This window comes from Ovis canadensis, chromosome 22 (genome assembly GCF_042477335.2).
Source record: "Ovis canadensis isolate MfBH-ARS-UI-01 breed Bighorn chromosome 22, ARS-UI_OviCan_v2, whole genome shotgun sequence".
Lineage (NCBI taxonomy): Eukaryota > Metazoa > Chordata > Mammalia > Artiodactyla > Bovidae > Ovis > Ovis canadensis.
In genome coordinates, this window is record NC_091266.1 from 66508985 (window position 1) to 66532108 (window position 23124).

General features: G+C 53.7%; 1 protein-coding gene across 11 annotated transcripts in view; it reads right to left on the reverse strand.

The window, feature by feature from the left end:
• CFAP46 (cilia and flagella associated protein 46) overlaps positions 1 to 23124 on the reverse strand; it is a 96070-nt gene that overhangs the window by 16503 nt on the left and 56443 nt on the right. For 9 of the 11 annotated variants that reach the window (XR_011252212.1, XR_011252214.1, XR_011252215.1 and 6 more), the window contains 13 exons: positions 20226 to 20374; positions 19285 to 19383; positions 18298 to 18430; positions 17509 to 17655; positions 15860 to 16060; positions 15670 to 15776; positions 14407 to 14583; positions 13582 to 13717; positions 6165 to 6353; positions 5302 to 5490; positions 3855 to 3986; positions 3588 to 3767; positions 2996 to 3166 (listed from right to left, as the gene is read on the reverse strand). Coding sequence is in view for 7 of the 11 variants with exons in the window: in XM_069568007.1 (XP_069424108.1) it covers positions 2996 to 3166; positions 3588 to 3767; positions 3855 to 3986; positions 5302 to 5490; positions 6165 to 6353; positions 13582 to 13717; positions 14407 to 14583; positions 15670 to 15776; positions 15860 to 16060; positions 17509 to 17655; positions 18298 to 18430; positions 19285 to 19383; positions 20226 to 20374 (2010 nt within the window). In the remaining 4 variants the exon portion in view is untranslated. The remainder of the gene's footprint in view (positions 1 to 2995; positions 3167 to 3587; positions 3768 to 3854; positions 3987 to 5301; positions 5491 to 6164; positions 6354 to 13581; positions 13718 to 14406; positions 14584 to 15669; positions 15777 to 15859; positions 16061 to 17508; positions 17656 to 18297; positions 18431 to 19284; positions 19384 to 20225; positions 20375 to 23124) is intronic. The other 2 variants (XM_069568008.1, XM_069568009.1) reach the window with 2 other exon arrangements.

A 23124-nucleotide genomic window follows, 5' to 3' on the forward strand; every position in this document is an offset into this window, starting at 1 on the left:
GGAACAGCCGTCAGACGTGGCCTCCCACTGTCTGCCTGTTGCGTCTCAGAGATGCTGACTTTTAAGGCCCACAATCAGGCTGGCTGAACAATCTCTGTCACTTCTCCCTTTTCAATGCTTCTGCCCTTCGTCCCTTTCTCTGGTCTTGACTGCTCTATTGAATAGAAGTGTGACAGCTTTCTTGGGTCATTTCAACTCTAGGAAAAAAGTTTTCAGAATTTTTCTGAAAATTAACGTATAGTATGATCTTTGCTATAGAGTTTTAAAGATTTTTTTTATCAAATTAAGGAAATTATCTTCTTAGTAACATGGAAACATACATTACCATATGTAAGCCAGAGAGCCAATGGAAACTGCTGTGTGACTTAGGGAACTCAAACCCCGGCTGGCTAACAACCTGGAGGGGTGGGCGGGGGGAGGGGAGGTGGGCGGGGAGATGGGCCAGGTCGTGGGTAAACCCAAGGCTGATTCATGCTGCTGCTTGGTAGAAACCAGCACAACGCCGTAAGCCAATCACCCTTCAATTAAAAATAAATTAATATTATCTCCTATCTTGATTTTTTGAAATCACGGGCTGGTGTTGAATTTTGATGAACAGTTTTTCTGCATCTATCAAGATGGCCTTACAATTTTCTCCTTTCTCTCCTGTTGATACGGTGGACTGTACTGAGTTAAAATACTAGATTGCATGGTGCACAGCATCTGACCCTGCTGCGTGATCCCTGTCACAGTCGCTGGGTCTTGCACAGCGTGTGACCCCCCTGCGTTATCCCTGTCACAGTCTGGGTCTTCCTGCACAGCGTCTGACCCTCCTGCGTGATCCCTCTCACAGTCGCTGGGTCTTCCTGCACAGTCTCTGACCCTCCTGCGTTATCCCTTCCAGGGTTGCTGGGTCTCCTGCACAGTCTCTGACCCTCCTGCGTGATCCCTGTCACAGTTGCTGGGTCTTCCTGCACAGTCTCTGACCCTCCTGCGTGATCCCTTCCACAGTCGCTGGGTCTTCTTGCTGACACTTTGTGTCCACGGTGATAACAGGTTTCCCGCATGTGAGGTCCTCGTTGGGGCTTCTGAAGAGCGTCAGGGAGTGTTCCTCTTGCTCCTGGTCCCTGAAGGATCATTTCTTCCTTCAGCGTTTGGGGGAATTTGTTGGTGAAGCCTGTTGGGTCTGGGACTCTCTTTGTAACGGTGTTAAGGCTTTACTTCTTGAAGAGAGATTAAGTTATTCAGGTTTTCTGTTGTCAGCTTTGGTAGGTTATATTTTTTGAGACTTTTGTCCATTTCATTCAAATTGTTAAATTTATTAGAGTTCAGGTCAGTTCAGTTCAGTTTTCAGTCGTGCCCGACTCTTCACGACCGCTTATTAGTTTCTTGATGTCTGAAGGATCTCGTGATGTCCTATTACCTATCTTGAAATTTCTGTCTTCCCTCTTTCCTTTGTCAGGGCTTCCTAAGTGTTTATCAGTTTTACTGTTAGTAGTCTTCCCCTCGGAACCCATTCTTGCTATTATGGATTTCCTCTGCCATAGGCATGATTTAATTTTATGGTTTCTGTTGTTCTCTCTCTCATTTGTTTTCCTTTTTTCTTAGATGTTTTTACTCCAACTTCTTGAAATCACTGTTTTTCAGGGCTTTCTTTTTGTACTCAAGGATGTATATTTTCCCCTAAACCCTGTTGTAGACAAGTCTCCTAGGCTTTCATATATAGCATTTTCATTCTTTAAGTCAATTTAAAATATTTTGTAAATTCCACTGTCATTTCTTCTTTGACCAACTGATGATGACAGACGTACCGTTTAATTCCAAGGCAACTGCGTGGTTTTTTGCATGTATCTTTCAGTTATTGATTTATGTTTTAATTTCCTTGTGGTTTGAAAACAAACTCCGTGATTTCGGCGCGCTGGCGTCTGCTGAGGCGTCCTGCCGGTGACGGTCCGCACACACCTGAGGGCAGGTGCGCCTGCTCCTTCGGCTCCTCCTTCCGTGAATGTCAGGCCAAGTCCGTGCAAGCCTCGTGCACTCAGGGACCTTCCCACACACTTCTGTTCATCTTCCCTTTCTACCAGCAACTGCGAGGATGGGTCCAGCCTCCCCACGGAGCCGAGAATCTGGCTCCTATCTGAGTCGGTTCTGTTCACACATTTGAAGCTTTGTCACTGGCGCTCACGGGCTGGGGACCTGGCTGCTGGGGTGTCCCCTCTAGCACCATGTCTCAGCGGAAGACTGCCGGGCTTTCAACTGATGAGTCTTCCCAGGGTTTACAGACTGCCTCTCACCTCCTCCAGGCTGGCCCTGCCCTGCAAGAGGGGGATTCCTGTCCCTGGGTCACGGCAGGGCTCTTGGCCTGGAGCCATTTCTGGGGTGTCATGTGGGAAGGCGCTGGAGGCCAGGGCTACCGCTAACACCCCCGGCACACACAGGACGGGCCCACACAGAGAGTCACCCCGTCCTTACTGGTCAGAGGAGGAGGAAGGCAGCCTGGATGGAGGGGGGCGAGGCCTGCCTGCACCAGTGGCCGTGGCAGCCCCGCGGGGGAGGAGGGTGGGCTTGACCAGAGTGTTCTGGCCTGTTTTCTGTATTCAGTTTCATCAAGTTTAATTTCTTTAAGTCTCCAATTCACATTTGCTAGTCCAAATAAACGCGGAGGTTCTATTAGCTACCACGCCCTGCAAATTTCTTCCAAAATTGAATTCTAAGACTCGGCTGAATATAAAACATTTCCTGAAACACAGAATGAACTGAAATGGACCCCTAGAGCCCCGTCCTCCCCTCTCTTCTTCGAGACCACCGCAGGCTTGGGTGTCTGTACCGTGAGTTTGCGGAGTCTCGCCAGGGCTAACGGTGGGCTGCTCTCCCTGCTGGGCCCATGAGAAGCTGCAGCTCAGAGAGGGGAGCGGCTCTCCCAGAACCGCACAGCAAGCAGGGAGCAGGGCCTGGTCCGAGGGCATCTGCCGAGCTGGGGGCGGGGCAGGCTCAAGGGCCGCCTCGGCTCGTTTACCTTGGATATGGTGGCCAGTCTCTGCTCCACGCTGGCACACAGGTTGGTGGACGTCCTCTCCTGGTGCCTTAGCCTGTCTTGGAGCTGCAGCAGCGCAGCCAGCTGTGAGCTGCTGGTGTTGGCCGTGGCTGCGACCAGGACATCACGCATCCTCTCGGAGGCCGAGCAGCTCTGAAACAGATCGCGGAGGTTGCCAGGGGGGCCCAGGCACTGTCCGTGGCAGGTGGGCACCTAGGCGCTCCTCCAGGTGCCTGGCACAGCCGAGGGGCCGGGCAAGGCGGCCTTCACTGCTGAGCCTGCGGGCCTGCCGGCTCAGGATGCAGGGAGGAGAGCGCTCTGCTCTCCCGAGCCCCAGGAACACAAGCTTGGGGGCTTCTGCTGCTCGTGTGCCCACAGGAACTGCAGTGGGGGGACGGACCCCCTCCTCCAGGTACCCGGGGTGCCTCCTCCAATGAGCACCGTCCTTACAGCGGAGCCCAGTCGCAGCATGGTGGGTGGGGCCTCCGGCAGAGGGAGCACCAGGGCCTTGGGGGGCCTCCCTCACCCCAGTGGCCAAGGGGGCCTTGCAGAACGGGCCCGGAGCAGAGCACACCTGAGACAGCGCGAGGAACTGGCAGGCGGTCGCCGGCTCCAGGATGCCTGCGCACTCCACCATCTCCAGGCTGGCGGCCGCGGCGACGTCCAGGAGATTGCTGCCCAGGGCCCCATGTAGGCACTGCAGCAGCACCTCGGACGCCTGGGCCAGGTACTGCTGGGCCAGCACCACCCTCCTCTGCAGGGGGAGCTCAGACTCAGGTGGGCTCCGTGGGCCGGGTGGCCTGGGGCTGGGCAGCCTGGGGCTGGGCGGGGGCCGGCATACCCTCTGATCCCAGCCCTTCCTCTGCTCCTCGGGGGCGCCCCTGAAGGATGGCAGTTCACTGTAGGGCCCTTCATGTTCCAGGTCCTCCTGGTTGATCTCCAGACCCCTGAGGCTGCTCAGCTCAGCGGCCCCCTGCGGAGGACACCCCTCCAGTCAGTGCCTGGGGTAGTGTGGATGCGCGTCTCTGCAGGACCCCTGGGTGAGGGGTGCAGCAGGCTAGCTGCAGCCCATCCTTTGCTGATTTAGGTGACCAGTGGGGGCCTGGCAGAGAAGCTGGCACCTAGCAGGTGCCGCAGGGAGGAGCCTTGGCATGCCCATGGGGTGGCCTTCTGCACTGCGCCCCTTCAGGCCCTGCAAATCCCCTCCCTCGAGCACCAGGCCTGGGGGACCCGGGTGCCCATCTGCCCCAGGGGCCCAGGGGCCAAGGTATCACAAGGCTCCTCTTGTCTCCTCTGCAGAACAAGGCACCCTGAAGGGGTCCTCGAGAGGCCAGGGGGACCTGCTTGGGGGACAGCGGGCCCAGGAGACTCAGGTTGGGGGAGCCCTGGGTCTGCGGGGATAGGACAGAGGCGGGTGGCCCCTCCGAGTGGACGTGCGGCGAGTGCAGCTTCCTTGACGGACGCCTGCTCAAAGAGGGGCCACATGTCTGGTCCATATCTACCTGACTCAGAGCCACCTTTTCAGGTGCTCAGTGAATACTGGTTGAATGCAGGGCCAAAATGCCACCAATTCACCCAAATGTGAGTCACGTCTTAGGGCCTGGAGACCCAGACAGCTGCCACTGAGCTGACCCCAGGGCTGTAACACCCAGCCAGGTCCCCGGGGCCGGCCTGGCTGCACCTGGGCAGGTGCCTTCTAACATCTACGGAGGCGTTTAGGACAATGACCAGGAGCTCCCGTGGTGGCGGCTATCACCAGAATCCCTTCTGAGGGGAAGAGGCTTCCTCAGGGGCACCAGGCCTGCAGGGCCACCTGGCAGGGGTAGGTACTAGAGAGAAGAGGGCGGTCCTGGGTGCACTGGCGCGGCTGTCAGGAGGAGGGCTTCCCTGGACTGTGCGGGTGGGTGGGGGCGGGGAGTGGGGGATAGCAGCGAGAGTGGGCAGGACCGATCCCTGGGTAGGGCAGGGGCCCGGTCCTCAGGCACAGAGCTGCTGGGGTGGAGGAGGCGCCAGGAGCCACTGCCTGGGGACACCCCCATTTGGGGCGGGAGTGGGCTGCCCCGCTGAGGACGGCCTGTCCTGCTTGCCCCTTCTCCCCCTCCCATTCTTCCTCTGGGGGTCAGGCATTTGGCCTGCCTTTCCTCCCTCCACAGCCCACACCACACTTCTTGACCCCAGACAATTCAAGGCCTGTTTTCTACCCCAGTTCTTACTAAGATCCCTTGAGCTCTAAATATATTTTTGTTTTTAGGCCTAAGTGGTCAGGCTGGGAGCCAGCCAGAACGCACCCAGAGGCTCTCCTCCCAGTAGCAGGCGGGGAGCAGGAGGTCCCAGTTCTCGGCCAGCAGGTGCAGCGTCTTCCCGGCCAGGCCCAGGAGATGCGGGTGTGGCTCCTCGCAGTCCGCGCTCAGCGACTGCAGGCTCCCCAGCTGCGCCAGCACCTCGTGCGCCAGACTGTGCTGCAGGCTGAACCACTTCTTCAGGGACACAGACCGCCTCGGTCAACAAGGGCCACGGCTGCTGCCCACCCAGGCCCCGCCCTCCAGCAGCCCTGCAGTGTGGCGAGGGTCCCCAAAGCTCAGGTGCTGGGAGGTTCTAGAGTCTGCTGAGGAGCCTCAGTTTGGGGCAGGTTGACAAGGATGGGAGTGGGTGATGGACAGGGAGGCCTGGTGTGCTGCAGTCCATAGGGTCGCAAAGAGCTGAACATGACTGAGCTACTGAACTGAACTGAACTGACAAGGACATGTACTGAGTTCCATTTAGGACTCGTTTGGTTCGTTTAGTTACGTCAAATTAATTGGGTCCACACTTGACGAAATCTGAAAGTCTAAGAACAGAGCACATTTTCCTCAGAATCGTTCTGCAGACGTAGCTCATCTTTTTCACAGATGGCAGCTCACCTTTATGGACGCCTTCCTGTGGTGACACAGCCGTCAGAGCACCCCCCCCTTGGGAAGGGGCCCCTCCCCCAGGAAGACCCGACCTCATTAGCCAGTCAGATGGGGCTTTTGGGGCTGCTGGGAGCTACTAGAGCAGAGAATACCTCTGCTCAGAGATCTCGGGGGACGTTTGTGAACCCCGACCTTCTGGGTTCCCAATGGCTGGTCAGGCACACGGTGGGGGGGGCCCCAGCGCGTGTCCGGGACGTTACCAGGCCGACAGCGGTGTAGTCACTGGGGCTCTGCAGGAAGTCGGACAGCAGCTTGTCCGTGGAGCTCTGCTCCAGCCGCCGCTTCCGGGCGTCCTCCCAGATGAGCTGCAGCGTGTCCAGGCAGCCCTCCACGAGGCTAAGCCTGAGGTGCCGGAGTCTCCGCATCAAAGGGCTGCTGACATTCTGTAACTGAGCGGTGCGACCATCAAGGTGGGAGCCACTTCCAGGCCAGCCCGCCCGCCAGGCCCCGCCCGCCCGCCAGGCCCCGCCCGCCCGCCAGGCCCCGCCCGCCCGCCAGGCCCCGCCCGCCCGCCAGGCCCCGCCCGCCCGCCAGGCCCCGCCCGCCCGCCAGGCCCCGCCCGCCGCCAGGCCCCGCCCGCCGCCAGGCCCCGCCCGCCGCCAGGCCCCGCCCGCCGCCAGGGGGCCCCGCCCGCCTCTCTCCTTTTTCTCCCTCTCCCTTTTTTCTCCCTCCTAGGCGAGCCCTCCTCGCTACGCCCCGCCCGCTAGCCAGGCCCCACCCACCCCGCTACGCCCCGCCCGCCGCCAGGCCCCGCCCGCCTCTCCCTCCGCTTCTGCTTCCCAGGCGAGCCTCTCTTCCGGCTCGTCAGCCAGTTGCTCTTCCTCAGCTTTTACGTAATGGAACCGCAGAGCACGTGCTCTCTGCAGGCTGTGTCCATCCTGGGAGTTGTTCCGTCGCTCAGCCATGTCAGACTCTCTGCGACCCCACGGACTGCAGCGCGGGGCGCGTGTCCGTGAGTCCCTTCACACGGAGGCGCTGCACCCTGCCGAGGCCGTCTGCCCGCTTGCTCCCACACCCCCAGTTTGGGGCTGTGGCAAACAGCGCTGAAGTGAGCGTCCGCACACACGTCTGTGTGGGACACACGCCCGGGAGCGGGGTGGCTGGGCCACACGGAGGCATGCCTTCACTCTTCACGAAACCGCCAAACCGTTCCCGACGTGGTCGCTCATGCGGTCCCCACCGGCAGCCTAGGGGGGCTGTCCCAGTCTCTCACGTCCTGATAACACTTGATGTAGTTGGTCCTTCAAGTTGTAGCCGTGTTAACAATTGTGTGGTGGTTTTTCCCTGACTCACTAATAAACTTGCCGTCTTCTCTTGTGATTATTTACCCTCCACCTACTTTCTTTGAAGAAAGGTCTATTCAGATGTTTGGCCAGTTATTATTGGGTTGCTTATTTAACTTTTTATGCAGAGTACATCATGAGAAACACTGGGCTGGAAGAAACACAAGCTGGAATCAAGACTGTGGGCAGAAATATAAATAACCTCAGATATGCAGATGACACCACCCTTATGGCAGAAAGTGAAGAGGAACTAAAAAGCCTCTTGATGAAAGTGAAAGAGAAGAGTGAAAAAGTTGGCTTAACACTCAATATTCAGAAAACTAAGATCATGACATCTGGTCCCATCACTTCATGGGAAATAGATGGGGAAACAGTGGAAACAGTGACATACTTTATTTTTCTGGGCTCCAAAATCACTGCAGATGGTGACTGCAGCCATGAAATTCAAAGATGCTTACTCCTTGGAAGAAAAATTATGACCAACCTAGATAGCATATTGAAAAGCAGAGACATTGCTTTGCCAACAAAGGTCCATCCAGTCAAGGCTATGGTTTTTCCAGTGGACATGTATGGATGTGAGAGTTGGACTGTGAAGAAAGTTGAGTGCCGAAGAATTGATGCTTTTGAACTGTAGCGTTGGAGAAGACTCTTGAGAGTGCCTTGGACTGCAAGGAGATCCAACCAGTCCATTCTAAAGGAGATCAGCCCTGGGATTTCTTTGGAAGGAATGATGCTAAAGCTGAAACTCCAGTACTTTGGCCACCTCATGTGAAGAGTTGACTCACTGGAAAAGACTCTGATGCTGGGAGGGATTGGGGGCAGGAGGAGAAGGGGACGACAGAGGATGAGATGGCTGGATGGCATCACCGACTCAATGGACATGAGTTTGAGTGAACTCCGGGAGATGGTGATGGACAGGGAGGCCTGGTGTGCTGCAGTTCACGGGGTCACAAAGATTCGGACATGACTGAGCGACTGAACTGATGTCTATTTTGAAAGTTCTTTACATTAATATATTCTAGATACAAGACCTTTGTCAGATAAATGATTTGTAAATATCTTCTCCCAGTTGGCAACTTGTCTTTGCGTTTTCTTAATGGTATCTTTTGAAGAGCTGAATCCAATTTATAAATTTTTTTTTGATGGATGATTTTGGTCTCATGGGTAAGAAAGATTTCAGTCTCATTTGCTACACTTTAAGGCTGCAGAGGCATTTTCCTATGTCTTCTTCTGAAAGTGTCACGGTTTCAGCTCTTACATGGAGCCCTGTGACCAGTCTTGAGCGGGTTTTTACACGTGGTGTGAGGGATGAATGGAAGGGTAATTCTGGGGGATGAACGCCCAGTTGCTCCAGCAGCTTTGTTTTAACGGTGAGCCCTTTTTCACTGAACTCGCTTTGCACCTTTGCAGAAAGCCAGTTTTCTTTCTGTATGCATGTGGGTGTTTTTAGATTCTCTGTTAAGTTCCCCTGATGTGTAATTTTACGTTAAAACCACACTATCTTGATTCCCATAGCTTTACAGTTCTGTTCAGTCGCTCAGTCATGTCTGACTCTTTGTGACCCCATGGACTGCAGCATGCCAGGCTTCCCTGTCCATCACCAACTCCTGGAGTTTACTCAAATTCATGTCCATTGAGTCGGTTGATGCCATCCAACCATCTCATCCTCTGTCATCCCCTTCTCCTGCCTTCAATCTTTCCCAGCATCAGGGTCTTTTCCAATGAGTCAGTTCTTCATATCAGGTGGCCAAAGTAGTGGAGTTACAGCTTCAGCATCAGTCCTTCCGATGAATATTCAGAGTTGGTTTCCTTTAGGATGGACTGGTTGGATCTCCTTGCAGTCCAAGGGACTCTCAAGAGTCTTCTCCAGCACCACAGTTCAAAAGCATCAATTCTTTGGTGCTCAGCTTTCTTTATACTCCAACTCTCACATCCATACATGACTACTGGAAAAACCACAGCTTTGACTAGACGGACCTTTGTTGGCAAAGTAATGTCTCTGCTTTTTAATATGCTGTCTAGGTTGGTCAAAACTTTTCTTCCAAGGAACAAGTGTCTTTTAATTTCATGGCTGCAGTCAACATCTGCAGTGATTTTGGAGACCAAAAAAATAAAGTATGTCACTGTTCCACTGTTTCCCCATCTATTTGCCATGAAGTGATGCTATGATCTTAGTTTTCTGAATGTTGAGTTTTAGGCCAAATTTTTCACTCTCCTCTCTCACTTTCATCAAGAGACTCTTTAGTTCTTCTTTGCTTTGTGCCATAGGGTGGTGTCAGCTGCATGTGTGAGGTTATTGATATTTCTCCTGACAGTCTTGATTCCAGCTTGTGCTTCTTCCAGCCCAGCGTTTCTCATGATGTACTCTGCATAGAAGTTAAATAAGCAGGGTGACAATATACAGCCTTGACGTTACTCCTTTCCCTATTTGGAACCAGTCTGTTGTTCCATGTCCAGTTCTAACTGTTGCTTCCTGACCTGCATACAGATTTTTCAAGAGGCAGGTCAGGTGGTCTGGTCTTCCCACCTCTTTCAGAATTTTCCACAGTTTGTTGTGATCCACACAGTCAAAGGCTTTGGCGGAGTCGATAGAGCAGAGGTAAATGTTTTTCTGGAACTCTCTTGCTTTTTTAATGATCCAGTGGATGTTGGCAATTTGGTCTCTGGTTCCTCTGCCTTTTCTAAATCCAGCTTGAACATCTGGAAGTTCACGGTTCACATACTGTTGAAGGCTGGCTTGGAGAATTTTGAGCATTACTTTACTAGCATGTGAGACGAGGGCAATTGTGCAGTAGTTTGAGCATCCTTTGGCATTGCCTTTCTTTGGGATTGGAATGAAAACTGACCTTTTCCAGTCCTGTGGCCACTGCTGAGTTTTCCAAATTTGCTGGCCTATTGAGTGCAGCCCTTTCACAGCATCATCTTTTAGGATTTGAAATAGCTCAGTTGGAATTCCATCACCTCCACTAGCTTTGTTCGTAGTGATGCTTTCTAAGGCCCACTTGACTTCGCATTTCAACACGTCTGGCTCTAGGTGAGTGATCACACCATCATGATTATCTGGGTCATGAAGATCTCTTTTGTATAGTTTTTCTGTGTATTCTTGCCACCTCTTCTTAATATCTTCTGCTTCTGTTAGGTCCATACCATTTCTGTCCTTTATTGTGCCCATCTTGGCATGAAATGCTCCCTTGGTATCTCTAATTTTCTTGAAAAGATCTCTAGTCTTTCCCATTCTACTGTTTTTCTCTATTTCTTTGCATTGATCACTGAGGAAGGCTTTCTAATCTCTCCTTACTATTCTTTGGAACTCTGCATTCAGATGGGTATATCTTTCCTTTTCTTCTTTGCCTTTCGCTTCTCTTTTTTTTCACAACTATTTGTAAGGCCTCCTCAGACAGCCATTTTGCTTTTTGCATTTCTTTTTCTTGCGCATGGTCTTGATCCCTGCCTCCTGTGCAATGTCATGAACCTCCTCCATCCATAGCTCTTCAGGCGCTCTGTCTGTCAAGTCTAATCCCCTGAGTCTATTTGTTACTTGCACTGTATAATTGTAAGGGGTTTGATTCAGGTCATACCTGAATGGTCTAGCGGTTTTCCCTACTTTCTTCAAGTTAACTCTGAATTTGGCAATAAGGAGCTCATGATCTGAGCCACAGTCAGCTCCCGGTCTTGTTTTTGCTGACTGTATAGAGCTTCTCCATCTTTGGCTGCAAAGAATATAATCAATCTGATTTCGGTGTTGACCATCTGGTGATGTCCATGTGTAGAGTCTTCTCTTGTGTTGTTGGAAGAGGGTGTTTGCTATGACCAGTGCATTCTCTTGGCAAAAGTCTATTATTAGCCTTTGCCCTGCTTCATTCTGTGCTCCAAGGCCAAATTTGCCCGTTACTCCAGGTATTTCTTGACTTCCTACTTTTGCATTCCAGTCCCCTATAATGAAAAAGACATCTTTTTTGGGTGTTAGTTCTAGAAGGTCTTGTAGGTATTCATAGAACTGTTCAACTTCAGCTTCTTCAGCATTACTGGTCGGGGCATAGACTTGGATTACTGTGATATTGAATGGTTTGCCTTGGAAACGAACAGAGATCATTGTCATCTTTGAGACTGCATCCAAGTACTGCATTTCAGACACTTTTGTTGACCATGAGGGCTACTCCATTTCTTCTAAGGGATTCTTGCCCACAGTTGTAGATATTATGGTCATTTGAGTTAAATTATTCACCCATAGCTTTACAGTAAGTCTTAAAATCAGGTAATGTTAGGCCTCCAACTTTATTCTTTTTCAAAGTTGTGTTGGCTATGTTAGGCCTTTTAAATTCCACATAGATTTAAAAGTCACTTTGTCAATTTCTATTTTAAAAAACCCTGCAGAATCTTGATTAGGATTGTAGATAATTTATGGGGGAAAGTGACATCTTAATAACATCAAGTCTCCTGAGCCAGGAACTTAATATACCTTTCCATTTCTTTAGGTATCGTTTAATTTTTCTAGCAATGTTTTGTGGTTCTCAGGGTATGAGTTTTCGCTTTCTGGGCCAGATTCCATCTGTATGCTGTCATATTTAATGTACAGTTGACCATCATTAGTGTCTGGAGATATACAATTGCTGTTTGCGCACCGGTCTTGCATCGTGCAGCCTTATTAAGCTCACTCCTTAGTACCAGCAGCTGTATTATTCTGTAGACTGCACAGGGTTTTCTACACAGACAGCCACATTATCTGTGAACAAAGACAGTTTCACATGTTCGTTTCTAATCGGAATGCTTTCGTTTCTTTGTCTTGCCTGATTGAATTGGCTGGAACTCTAATAGCATTCTGGATCGAAGTGGTGGAGGACACATCGCTGTCTTATCCCTCATCTTAAGGAAACAGCACTCAGTCTTCCAACACGTGGTGCCCTTATTCAGACGGAGGAAGGCCACATCTATTAACCGTTTGCTAAGAGGTTTTGCTTTTTTTTTTTTAATCAGGAATGGATGTTGGATCTTGTTAAATGCTTTCTTCTTATCCTTGTTTTCTTCTGGTTGCTCTGGGTCTTCTGCTGCTGCGCACAGGCTTCCTCTAGTTGTGGCGAGCTGGGGTTACACTCAGTTGTGGTCGCTTCTCTTGTTGCAGAGGCTCCAGGCACGCAAGCACCACAGCACTCGGGCCAGCGGTCGTGGCACGCGGGCTTAGTTGCTCCACGGCAGGTGGAATCTTCCTAGACCAGGGATCAACCCCCTATCCCCTGCATGGGTGGGTGGATTCTCATCTACTATACCACCAGGGAAGTCCAATAATGTTTAATTTTTAAAAATATCTGGTGAACCAAATTGATTGACTTTTGAATGTTACACAAGTCCTGGGATCAACCTGGTATATTATCCTTTTTACACATTGTTGGACTTAATTTCCCAAATTTTGTGTAGAATTTTTCTATCTATGATCATGAAGAACTGTCAATAGGGTCTTTCTTAGTATCTTTATCTTGCTTTGGTATCACACTGACACCAGCCCGACAGGAGAGCTAGCATGTCTTCCCTCCTTTTCAATTTTCCCAAACAATCTATACAGAACTGGCATGATTTTTGCCCTTCAATGCTTGCTGGTATTCTCTAGTAAATTCATATGGGTCTAACATTTTCTTCATGGAAAAACTTTTAACTACAAATTCAATTTATTTGATAAATTGAGGGCTACTCACATTATCTATTTCTTTTTGACTGAGCTGTGGTCGTTTGTGTCTTCCAAGGAATTTTCCATTTCATCTCCCGTGTCAAGCATATGGCATAAAGTCTTTCATGATATTCCCTTATTATCGTTTCAACGTGGAGTCTATGGTGATGTTACATGTCTTATTTCTGATCTTGGTAATTTATATCCTTTCTCTCTTTCTAATCAGTCTGACCAGAAGTTTACCAATTTATTGATCTCCCTCCTTAAAGAAACAGCATTTGGCCTTATTGGCTTTTCCAGTTCTCAGTTCTCTGTTCCATTGGCTTCCACTATGGTCTTCAATTTCTCTTCTTCTACTTACTTTGATTTTGATTTGCTCTTTCTACTTTCATGTTGAGATATGTGATTTAGGTTTTTTTTTTCTCTTCTCACACAAGTATTTGGTGCTACAAAAGCTCCCCTAAGTGTTGCATTAGAGATTTCTTACACATTTTGATACGTGGCCCCTGCCCTGACCACACATACGCTATAGTTCAAAATAGTTTCCCTTCTGATTTTTTCTCTGGCCTACAGTTATTCTGGTGTATGCTATTTACTTTCCAAATATTTGGTCATCTCTCCCATAGCTTTCTGGGATTTTTTAAAATTGAGGTAAAATTCACATAATGTCCTTACGTCATGAAGGGACAGTAAGCTCTGGACGCTGAGAAACAGGTCCACCGCTCCAGCCACGGCTCTCTGGGCCAGGTCGTACGCTTCCAAGTAGCATGCAGTTCTCTGCTCTTCGTATTTCTCACTTAGGGCACACAACCTTAATCAGAAGAAGAGCGGCATTTAGAACAAAACCGTCAAAGCGACACGCTGTCAGCACTAAGAGTGTGCAGCATGCAAGTTTCATGTAATTACAGTGTGTATTCCATTAGCACTCCAATCTGACAATGAGGGGTTTTACCCGGAAAGATCATCTCGGTCTATTTGGAAGAGAGATGGAGGCCTGGAGGACCGCGCGCGCAGTCTGAAGCTGGTGTGGAGGCGCCGCGGCCGTGCTGCAGTGCCGGGGGCCGGGCGGGCCCCTCACTTCCCTGCCGGTGTCTGAGTGTCCCCAAGCCCTACAAGGACCCCACCGGCTTCGGCGACCACAGCTGCTAGCTGGGGGCTCCCAGGCAGCGCGTGCCTTTTCCCTCATAAAGGCTACTTGTAATGCCTGGCCTTTGGTTTGCTTGCTGTGTTTTGAACCCCTGCATGGACCCCACGGTGGGGTGGCCCTGGGTAGGCGGGGGGGAGGGGGGGAGGGCAGATGATGGGAGTGGTCAGGGGAGGTGACGGCACTGCTGGGGGCAGGCAGCTCCTGGCCTCTGAGGTGACACCTGTGTGGTTGAGTGTGAAAAGGTGTGCATGTCCACGCCTGAGCGAGATGTGGAGTGGCGCTCGCGTGCCCCGGGCTGGGCGGGAGGCTGCATCTGCGCGCTTCCCCGGGGCAGGGAGCACAGCAGCCCCCACCTCTTCAGGCGGGCCCGCTCCAGCTGAATGTCCATGCACTTCTCCTTGCGGCCAATGCTGACAAACTTCTCCTCGACCTCCAGCAAGCGGCCGTCTATTTCCAGCGTCAGAAACAAGTTCTGCAGGGGGTCTCTGTCCAGCTGCTCCTGGACCGCTTTGATCTGGAGGTTCACACACCTGCGGGGGTGGGGGCGGGGGCATCGCTGCGACTGATGGGCAGGACCGCCAGCCGCCCACCACCAGCTCTGCTCTGGGAAACCGGAGGGGCACCTTCAGGACAGCACACTCCTCTCCGCACCAGAAGCCACGCCGTTTGGTGACAATGCCGTAAAGTTAGAAACTAACCTCTCCCCACCCCAGGCACTCTACATCCCTCTGAAAATTCAAATCCCTCTCTTAAAGAACTCTGGGGAAGAAAAGAAAACCAGGTGGAAATGAAGCCTGTTCACATGTCAAACCTGCATCTGGGGGTCCAGGTGCATTTGCTGGGGGGACCAGGGCCCCCCCAGAGATGGGGACAGAACAGCCGTGAGGAACCCTCTCCCAACACAGGAAGCACTCAGCAGAGAGCAGGGGAGTGAAGAAAACCCCAGTCAGGCGAAAGTGGCGGTGCTCTGGTCGGGAAGCAGAAGCTGCTCTGTGAAGGCGGGAGCGGCAAGTCTGCCTTGACAGGCAGGCCTCGGGCCGGCTCTGTGCGCTCCTGGAGAGAGGCCCGGGCAGGTGGAGCTGGGACCACGGGAGGCCGCTTTCCAGAAGACCAGTGGCCAGCCAGGACGACAGCCGAGGGGCGGGCTGCTCGTCTGGGTGCCCACGTTCCTGCCTGGAGGCTGTCCTGCGGCCTCCCGCCCCTCGGCATCTGCAGAGAGCTCGACGCTATGTCCGTGGACCGGACGCTCGGGCCGAAGACTGGAGGGGAGAGCGGCGGGCAGACCGACAGACCCCAGGAGGAAGCTGACCACCTGGGGTGCCCCAACCGACTGTGGGGAGAGGAGCGGCTGGACCTTCCCCAGCCTTAGAGGCTTCCTGGACGTTGAGCCACCTCTGAGGAGCTGAGAGACCAGGGACAAACAAGCCACCAGCCTGCCCGGTCCTAAGAGAGAGGCTGGCTGCCAAGGAAGGGATACGGGAGGCGGCTGCAGACACAGGGCCTTGTCCTGAGAGTCTCTGAACTTCACAGGCTCGAAACATGACTTAGAGTTAATAGTGGAAAGAAGTATACCACAACTTTCATGGTGATTCACCTTCTTCCTCACAGAAAGCTACCTGGCTTCCAGGTCTGTGGTCAGGAATTCCAATATGGGCATTCGGTTTGGTCTCTCCTTCTTGAGCGCGTTGAAGGTGTTTATGAGTTTCTGGAACAGCTTGCAGACCTGGGGCAGGCCCGGCGGAGTCACCGTGGTCCTGCCAGCCCCCCACCCGCAGGCGCCCCGCCCCGCACGCAGCAGCCCCTCACCAGGGTCTCTCTCCTCTCGCCCTCTGCGGACAGCAGCGTGTCCGCCAGGGTCAGGGTGGACTGGTACCAGAACTCCTCGCTGCCTCCCAGGCGCTGGGCCTGCTCCACCATCCGCTGAGCCTGCCCGTGCTTCTTCTCCTTGTTGGCGAGCTGTGCCAGCAAGTGCAGGCATCTGGCCTGTGCGAGAGGGTCGCCCAGCTCCTGCAAAGGAGGCGCGTGGACGGGGGATGGAGTGGGGGAGAGGGCGAGAGAGACAGTGAAACGAGACGAGACAGAGAGAGACACGAGACAGAGAGAGACACATATAGAGACAGAAACACATATAGAGACAGAGACACATATAGAGACAGAGAGGCAGAACACGGAGGTGGGAGAGAGATGGAGCCGGAGAGAGGCAGAGGCGAGCGAAGGCGCCGTGCGGGTGCCTGCCCGGGGATGAGCCTCCAGGACGGGGCCCCAGCGCCGAGCTCAATGCCTGTGCGTGCTAAGGCCCGCTCTGCAGAGTCTAAGCAGCCCCTCTGGCAGCAGGAGGGCTGGGGGGCCACCAGGGGGAGGTGCGGACAGTGCTTGGAGCACTCTTTCGTGGGTCTGAGGGAGGCTGACCGGGAAGGTCCCGGATGCTCAGGCGCAGGCCGGGGGACGGGGTCGCTGTGCCCGGGGCCGTGGGAGCCGGCTCGCAGCCCCGCCTCCTCGACCTCCTGCACCCCCTCCAGGTACCCCCGCGCCCGTCCTGGCTGATCCCCTCCACCAGCCGCACGGCTGTCTCAGTCCCTCCCCTGGCCACGCGGTCCCCCTGGCCTGAGACACAGAGCTACAGGTGCTTCTCTCCCGAGGGCTCTGTTACAAAGCAAGGGACAACTCGAGCAGTTCTGCAGCCCTGCCTCACCTCCCAGGGAACAATCCTGAACGCCGCACGGAGACGGAGCTGCCCGTCGTGGGTCCCGGGAGCCACCCACGCTGCAGCCCAGCCGCTCCCTCAGAGAGGGAGGGACGCACGGGGTGGCTCCGCTCCGCACTGGGCCTTCCCAAGGCACCGTCCTCGTGGGCAAGGAGCCCAGGGAGAGGGTCTCAGTCCGGCTGGGGAGAGGAGGCAGGAGCCGACACAGGAGGGCCCTCCTGGGCGAGCGGCCGAGCTGCCTCACGAAAGCCAGCAGACAGCAGGGACCTGAGAGGCTGAGTGTCTGCACTGCAGTGAGCCTTTCCGAGAGGCCCTGGCGAAACCCAGGCTTCCAGGAGACCTCCAAGCGGCCAGACACCCGCAGGGCCCACACGCAGGAGCAGAACAGAGCTCCGGAGCAGGCTGGGGCCTTGGGACGCCATCTGCCTCTAAGAACAAACTGAAGCCCTCGGCCTCTCGAGGGCCCCATCGTCCACACGCACCGTGAGGGGCCCGCTCAGAAACACGCGCAGCCCCGCAGCCCAGGAGGAAGAGAGGCCGCAGCACAGCCCCGCCGCAGTTACAGAAAACGGGCCGTAATGAAGCCAGAGGAACAGACAGCACGCGTGGACAGACCACCACAGTCAGACGGAGGCTGCAGAACAGTCTCCAGCACAGAAGAGCCCTGCCTCCAGCGGAGCAGGGGCCTGGGGGGCTGCTTCTGGGGGAGGGGGCCCCACAGGTGCAGTGGGCCCGGCAGGTGCGGCCTCACCTGGAAGGCCAGATATGCCTCTGACAGCAGCAGCCGCGCAGGCTGGTACAGCTCCATCTCCAGCAGGACTTCAGCCTTGAGGGTCCACAGCAGCGGGAAGGATGTTCCGTCCAGGCCCTTGCCCGTCTCTTCGTTTACCTTCAGGATCTGTAAGACGCGCAGGCCCATGGGGGTCGCGTTGGTGCAGGGCGGGCGCCGTTGGCGCTGCTGCCCACTGGCCACGCACACCCGAGCCCAGTCCCTGCTCCGGGGCCCGTGGCCAGGCTGTCCTCTCGGGACACCCGTCCCTGCTCCCACCAAGCAGGGCCGGGTGCAGGGGACTCTGCACATCCCGGGGTCCCAGCACCGCCCACCACAAAGCAAGCCCCAAGGACGGCACTGCCACCGTGACAAGTGACCTTGGAGCACACGTGGGGCGGTCATTTCCTTCATAGGCAAGCCCCTCGGGACAAGCCCACTGCGTGCGGCGGGGGCAGGGGCACTCAGGCCTCCCAGCTGCTCTGAGCCCACTGCGAGGGATCGCCCTTCCCTTCCCATTGGTGTGGGAGCTCCCACCCCCCACCAGCCACCCCCAGCCTGTCCTCTCTGAACCACAGCTCAGACCCTGCGGTCTCGTCTTCCCTGAGGGCTGGAGGGACAGGGACACGCCCCACCAGTCCCTGGATTTCCCAGGAGCCGGCACAAGGATCAGGAGGCCTCGGCCACTAGGATAGGTCCAAGCAGAGTGGCTGGCGCTGGGCCTGTCGCCGCCCCCACTGGGCCAGGGGCCAAGCAGCAGAGTGACGCTACCTTATCCTGCGCTACAAGGGGCTTCATCTCTGCCTGTGGGGCCGAAGCGGGGGGCTCAGTCAGTGTTGGCAGACTTTCTTCTAATAAAGGCTCCTTATTTTTCTCCTTTTTCAAGGCAATTTCTTTTCTGCAGCTAATATAAGTGAAATAAGCATTATGCCAAAGAAGAAATAAAACGGCCAGAGCACTGGAAAATGTTCAGCTTCGGTAGTAATCGAAGAAATACAAGATAGAAAGCCACAAGAGGCAACTGTCCACTCACGTGTTTACACAGTTTGTTTCAAATTCCCCTCGTCTAGCAGCACAGATGACTTCTAGTTTTCCCCATGTGGCCCGTTCTCTCTCCCACACTGTAGGCTCATGAACCAGCTACTAATCTGACATCCCAACCTGGATGTTTAACACGAATCTCAGGCTTTCTCCAGCCAGAACTCCAGCCCATCCACAAGGCAGGCCCTCCTTCCCTGCTGGGCACCAACCGCGGAGTCCCGCCAGCTCCTGCCTCCTGGGGGCCCTACCTTCCCCGTGTGCCCGGGACACCACCTCCCTCAGCTCCGCCCCCCCAGACCCCTGCACCCGCCCCTCATCTACCACAGCCCTGTACGTGGACATGGGACGCAGGAGGGCCAGTGAGTAATGACCTGCTCCTGGGCCCAGGATGCCCCCAACATCCTGTGGTGGGAGATGGGTCCCGGGGCCCGAGGAGATGCAGCTGAGAACAGGGCCGGCATGGAGCCCAAGCAGAGGGCGGGGGGGCCAGTGCTGCAGCAGGGGGGCCTGTGCCACATGGGGGGCCCAGGAGAGGGGCACCACAGCAGGGGGCCCTGCCACAGGGGGGGAGGGGGCCCACACCACAGTGGGGGGCACACAATGGGGTGTCAGAGTAGGGGGCCCACACCACAGTGGGGGGCACACACTGGGGGGTGTCAGAGCAGGGGGCCCTGCCGCAGTGGGGAAGGGGGCTCTGCACCAGCCACAGCGTCTCACCTGGCCTGCTCCACGTCACAGATGTAGGCCTGCCCCACCACCTCCTCGTGGTACGTGGCTGCCTCCCTCAACCTCAACTCGGAACAAGCCAGGGCAAGTCTGGGGATGAGAGGAGCGTCAGGCCTGAGTCAGGCTGCCCTGGGCTCAGGAGGCTCGACACAGATTGGCAAACGGAAAAAGAACAGGTAATTTGAGGATGTTTTCAACAATCTTTAAAGCTAAGCCTAGTTCCCAGGGGAAAACAAGAGATGCCGCCATCAGATTTCTCAACACGTTCACAGTCTCGGGGTCTCGGGGTCTCCTCCAGAGGTGGAGACAAAGCTGGCGGGGCTCTGACCCCATCACAACCTCAAGCCAACGAGCTGTGCTCTGCCTTCTGTGTGAAACACTCTTACTTTGAAATAATTTGAAGCTTCCAGAAAAGTTACACAAACTCTACAAAGAGTTACTGAGCATCTTTCATTGTCCAGGTTCTCTATCTACATATACAATAATATAAAAATTATACTAATATATATATAAATTACTTTATATATAAATTTTATATATAGCTTAGGAGTGTGTGTAAATATATAAAATTATGTGTGTGTAATTACATAAAATTTTTATATGTATGTAATTCTTTTCCTGACCTGTTTGAGAGTAGGTTGAGGACGCAATACTCCTTTACTCTGCTTATCCTACTTCACCGTGTATTTCCTTGAAATAATGATACTCTCTTAAAAACCAGGTAGAAATTTAAAAATTAAAAATATTTTTATGTTTAAGTATTTTGATGTATTTGGCTTTACAAATCTTAGAGACTTTATTGTTTATATAAATAGTCAACCACAGAATTAATGTTTTAAGATCTGATTTGTCTCTATATTGCTTTGGGCAAATTTCCGCTTTAGCCATGTATACGTCTCCCAGCTTCCCTGAAATACAGCAGGGGCACCCACCGGAGGTGGTAGAGATCCTTGAGGCTCTTGCTTTCAACCACAGAGGCTGCGATGAGCGCCCCCAGCTGCAGGGCCGGGACTGCCAGCTCGTGAAGGGACATCTTCTGCAGGGCCTCCACCAAGCGGTCCAGATAGTACAGACTGTACGTCTGCGTCAGAACACAGCAAACACGCGGGGTCACACACAGGGTGCGGAGCACTAGGCCCCGGCTCACAGGGCCTCCCCAGGACCTCTGTCCTTCGTGGGGCCACACGCGGGGTGCTGGACTCCCGAGTGCCGAGGGCGTCACGGACGTGCCCTCTGCCGCCTCTGCTCCGCCGTCAGCTGCACCTCGTCATGCGCAATTTCCTAGACTTTTCAGCACAAGCACAAGATCCTCACGAGAAAAATCTACCTGCTTTCACTCAAATTAGAGTCTTTGTTTTGTTTCTTTATGTAGCCACCAACTGCTTTAAAATTAAGTATAGGCAGGGATGCACTAATACTTTTTATAATGTTGGACTAGGTTTGCTAAAGCAATTATTCTTCAGTGGAAAATTTAAAAACATGGATGAGCGATTTAAGAAATCCGCTTAAAGCACTGAGGAGTGAACACCTCGGAAAAAATGGGCCACGGCGCGCAAGAAGGAGGGTGTTCAGATGTGTGAACCCAGCGTGCCGGACGGCACGCAAGGAGGGTGTTCAGATGCGTGAACCCAGCGTGTCAGGGCCGTGTGACCTGGGGCATCGGCTGACGAAGAGGCAGTGGAGAGCCTGCTCGGCACCTCTGACTTTCCTCTGTCGGGTGGAGTCGAGGGCCCACTGAAGGCTAATGCTCCGATCAGGTCCCCAAAGTCTGCGTCTGAGCCTTAAGGGCAATGAAGTACAAGCCCGGTCACATTCAACCCCAGTGGTGTTTGGTTGGCCTGGAAAGCACATGGCTTTTTGAGGGACCAATAACTGATAATTCCTGATGAGGCCGCTCAAGATAGGGGGTGGAGAGAGACAGAAATATTTACAGATTCAACAGACACTAGAAAGACAATAACAGGACATTAAGAACAACATTATCCAGTAAATCTTATATTTTATATTAACTGGAAACATCCTAGAAAAATACAACCCACCAAAATCACTACAAAAACAGAAATTTAAAAATCTAAAGGGTTCTGTAACTATTAAATAAAGTGGATCCATAATTTAATATCTTTCCAAGTAGATCTAGGCCCGGAAGTCTTCACCAGGGAATTCTTCCAAACATTTAAGGAAAAAATAGCAGCTAATTTTATACAAATTCTTCTCAAGAAGAGCTTAACAAGGAACACTTTGGAACTGACTGAAAGGTCAGTGTGATGCTGGGAGAAACGCGGCACGTGCGTCTGGCCTTGCTCCTGGTCCATCACTGAGCACCTGGAACCCTCTCACCCCACCTGAGTTCACACCCTCGAGGGGACTCCTGGCCGTCCCTGCAGACCTTCAGGAGGCAGGCCAGCGGCCAGAGGGACCAACCACATGGCAGGACAGCGAGACCCTCGGCCCTTCCCCTGATACCTGGGGAGGAGAGGGGCTGGTGGTCAAGTTAGGGACCAACGGCCCACGAGAGGACCAGTCGTGCCCTGTCCTGGAACCAACGTGATCCCGCTACGGGACAGGCTTGGAGAGCTTCTGGGCTGATGAGCACATCCACCTGCTAGGAGGGAGGGGCCTGGTGGCCCCCAGCTCCTCGGGGACAGACACACTCCCGAGTGTGGGGCCCTCCAGACCTGCCCTGCAGACCTCATTGGGCTGTTTGTCTGTATCCATTACAACATCCTTTATAGCAGGCCAGCGTATCTGCTAAGTGAAGTTTCCCCAAGTCTGGGGGTCGTCACAGCAAATATCAAACCTGGGGAGGCCCCAGGACCCTGACTGGGGGCCACACTGACAGACACGCAGCGGCCTGGGGACCCGATGCTCATGACGGGCGTCTGCCGGGGCAGGCCTTGAGGGAGGCCTGATCCCTGGGCCACACTGCCCCGGCGGTTAAGTGTCAGAGCCGAGTTCAGTGGGGTGGTCCCCTAGCTGGTGTCCGGGGGCGCTGGGCGCTGGGCGCTGGCTGCTGTGTGGAGACCCAGGCGCTCGGGGTCAGAAGCACTGGGAGCAGAAAACAGCTTGGGGTCAGCGTAACTTCTCACCCCATCCTGACAAGCATGTAGTGAGAAGGGAAAACTGAACACCAACTTTTCTCATCAACATAGAGGCAAACACCCCAAACAAAACATTAGCCTGTCGAACCTGATGATAAATGAAATGAATAAAACCTCTCAACCAAGTTGAAGGAATGAAAGCGAAAAAAAATTACCATTTGAACAGATAGAGAAAAATATTTAGTGAGAATCTGTAGCTGTTTGTGGGGCTTCCCTTGTGGCTCAGCTGGTGAAGAGTCCGCCTGCCACGCGGGAGACCTGCATTCGATCCCTGGCTTGGGAAGACCCCCTGGAGAAGGGAAGGCCGCCCACTCCAGTGCTCTGGCCTGGAGAATTCCAGGGGCTGTATAGACCGTGGGTTTGCAAAGAGTCAGACACGGCTGAGCAACTTTCACTTTCATAGTTGTTTAAGCTTAAAACTCTTAGCAAATAGAAACAAAAGAACTCGCTTAACCAGTGAAGAGTGTCTATGAACACCCAACTGCATCGGTCACATGAGTCTTGCTAAGACCAGGAGGCCTCGCCACCGGTGGTGTTGAGCTGGAGGCAACTAGGCAAGCAAGGTGAGGCGAGGGAGCAGTGTGACGAGCCCAAGTCAGGGAAGACGTCTGCAGAGGAAGCGCAGACTGTGCATGCACACGTGAAATCCACAGAGACCACGGAGAAACGACCGAAATTATCTGGGAGACGAGACAGACACAGAGCAGAAGCCGTGTGCGCACAGAGGCACACG